At 48.2% G+C, this 2,773-nt stretch overlaps 1 protein-coding gene across 1 annotated transcript; it reads right to left on the bottom strand.

The window, feature by feature from the left end:
- Positions 1-687: 687 nt before the first annotated feature.
- On the bottom strand, positions 688-2,142 carry LOC135384528 (putative nuclease HARBI1). Its single transcript, XM_064613726.1, has 3 exons — positions 2,030-2,142; positions 1,673-1,900; positions 688-1,471 (listed from the first exon to the last, which is right to left on the bottom strand). The coding sequence occupies exons 1-3, from the start codon at positions 2,140-2,142 to the stop codon at positions 688-690; spliced, it is 1,125 nt and encodes a 374-aa protein (XP_064469796.1).
- Between the last annotated feature and the right edge of the window lie 631 nt (positions 2,143-2,773).

Below are 2,773 nucleotides of genomic sequence, written 5' to 3'. Positions count from 1 at the left end.
AAAGACTGATGTGCATTTGCAAAAAAAAGAAAAAGAGGAAAACAGAAAGCAAAAATGACATTTCCACTTGTCTTTGTCATATTTATTTAATGCAACCTGCAGTCGCATTGCACTATGTACATACATGAAATAAATAACACAACAATGTGCAAATAATGGCCATGCTTGCAATGAATACAGTTCTGGATGGTTCTCATGACTGTACAGTAAATAAACGCTAGTGAATAGTGAAAAGCTTGGAAAGTACATTGGTAAAAAAAGTAGTACACGGAATCTACAGGATGTCTACCAACCGAGAATTAAAAGGAAAATGAAAATGGCCGGGAAAGTCAGGGAAGATCACAAGCTTTCACTCACTGCAGCATCCTGGTCTGCGGGTGTCTGATGCGCCTTTTGCATTAGTGTTTCCTGGAGACGAGCACAACACTGACGCCAAAAAAGGTCAACTGAATAATGGCAAATTATAGTTGAGGCAGAAAGTGCCAGCAAAACCATCCTTTGCTTGCTTTCAGTAAATTGCTTAGCTTTGTGAACGGGGTTGGTTGTAAAACGCTACATCATGCCTGATGGTCAGGGAGTTTTGTTCCAATTGTCAGCAAACGCCAGGAAGGGTCAGTGAAGTCTGGTAGACATCCTTTCCATAGTAATCAAGTTGAAACGCATGAAAAACGGTCATGGAGCAAACGATTACAAGGAATTTGCAATATCCTCGCGTTTCTGGATGCCAATCCTCCTTACGTCGGCAGGGGTTTCGTCCTCTGGGACACTCGTCTCATCCTGCCTGTCAGCAGCTGGTGGCTCCTCAAATGTATCACCCCACATCAGGCAAGCATTATGAAAAATGCATGCCACAATGATGATGGTGACAATTATGTCTGGTCGTCGGGTTTCCACACGAAAGAGCCTTCGGAACCGACCCTTCAGCAGTCCGAATGCCCTCTCGATAGTTAACCTTGCCCTAGAAAGATGCACATTGTGCCTCCTTTCCTTGGCTGTCAAGTGACCATTGTCTCTGTATGGTGTCAAGAGATGTGGGCCAATGGGATAGGCAGCATCTCCCACTAGATAACTGTCCAGCGGGAAGTGATTTGAGTTGAGCATTCCACACACCTCAGAACGGCGAAGCACGCGTCCATCACGCACTGAGCCTGCCTCACCAACTGAACAGTGCAAGAACCGCATCTCATGATCACAAACTGCCTGTAGCACCACAGAGTGAAAACCCTTCCTGTTGACGTACGAGGAAGCGTTCTCCTTAGGTGCAGTAATTTCTATATGCGACCCGTCAATTGCTCCCAGGACATTAGGAAACCAAGATTTACCCTGGAAGCCAAGTATGATGGGTAACGCATCGTGACAGTTGCTAGGCCAGGACACGAAGAGACGTGCCATGTCCAAGAGAGCCGAACCAACCCTCCGAACGCAATGGAAGACCGTAGACTTTGCAACACCGAAGCGGTCTCCAACACTCCTGCAAGTGAATGATAGTGTCATGTAACAGCTGGAGTAAGTCAAGGCAAGGCATTCGCACTGGACAGACAGGATACTAATCTGTTGCTGTTCGAAGTGGGCACTACTAAAAATGTATGGTATGAACAGCAGGATCGCGTTAGAATTCCTCAACTGAGCAGTATTTCGCTTCTCAGGCCATGTAACGTGGAGATACACTTGCCTAAAGGATTCCAAATTCGCCAGCGACCAGATAACAACAAGAAGCTGCTTCATAGCGGGAATCGTGGGCCGTCCGGGGTGAATAGTTGCAGATTCTAATGCTGGGGCCAACAGCGTTGCCATCTTTTCTACAGTTGACCTGTGGAGTCGAAAGTGCGACTTGAAGGTGTCTTCCCTCATGGCTTGCACTGTTTCTTCGGCATAGTGGGTGACCTTCGGAATCGTTCGGCTGTAACGTGCAGAAAGCAAAACCAAGTCAGCAAATACTGCGCATAGCGCGGATTGTCACCTTCACGCTTGCCATTCGATTGCATATTTCGGTGGCTTTAGCACGACTGTTGTTTCGTTGGATGCATACCTTTTTCTTCCTTCGTCATCATCTTCCCCTTCGTCAAATGCGTCAGGCAGCACAAGTGCCGCAACTTCTACAAACATGTGCTCGTCAAAAACGTCGTCTGCCTCTGCCGCCATGTTCGCTGAGACGGGCGTAACTCGTAATGGGCGAAAATTTCTAAACGGGAGTAAGTCAATCTCGGCCCGTAAAAGTGAGCCAAATTCCAGGTTCGTTAGAGAGCATTTAATGACTGGGTAGCTTCTTCGAGCATCGTCCGCCGACCGCCTCCCGAATGTCCAGTGCGCCGCGCTGCACACCTCCGCTCGTGCAGCCATGTCCTCGCATCTACGTTGTCGTCGACAATCGTCGTCTTCAGTGTGACACCTCCCCGCCGAAGACGTTGCTGGGCGTCGCAGCCTGCTCACATATCTGACCACGAGTCCATCTGGTGACGAAACGAAACACAGCACCAACACACAGACCACGTAAACCATTCAACGAGTACCCCCGTGGTACATTCCAGTACCGTCATGGCCGACCAATCCCAAACTCTACAGTTAATTACCCAAACACCTCCCCACACACACCGCATAACCCCAAGACCTCATTCCGGACAAGCACAGCCCCTTTTACTGCACTAACTCATCTGGATAACGCGTCCGAATCCACATTTGAATTACCTCCAATATACTCAATCTTCAACTCATATTTTTGAAAGGCCAACGCCCACCGTGTGAGACGAGCATTCGACAAAGCTGAGCGCCTTAC

This window comes from Ornithodoros turicata, chromosome 2 (assembly GCF_037126465.1).
Source record: "Ornithodoros turicata isolate Travis chromosome 2, ASM3712646v1, whole genome shotgun sequence".
NCBI classification, from domain to species: Eukaryota; Metazoa; Arthropoda; class Arachnida; order Ixodida; family Argasidae; genus Ornithodoros; species Ornithodoros turicata.
The sequence above is the reverse complement of the archived record's forward strand: the minus strand, read 5'-3'. Positions and strand labels throughout refer to the sequence as shown.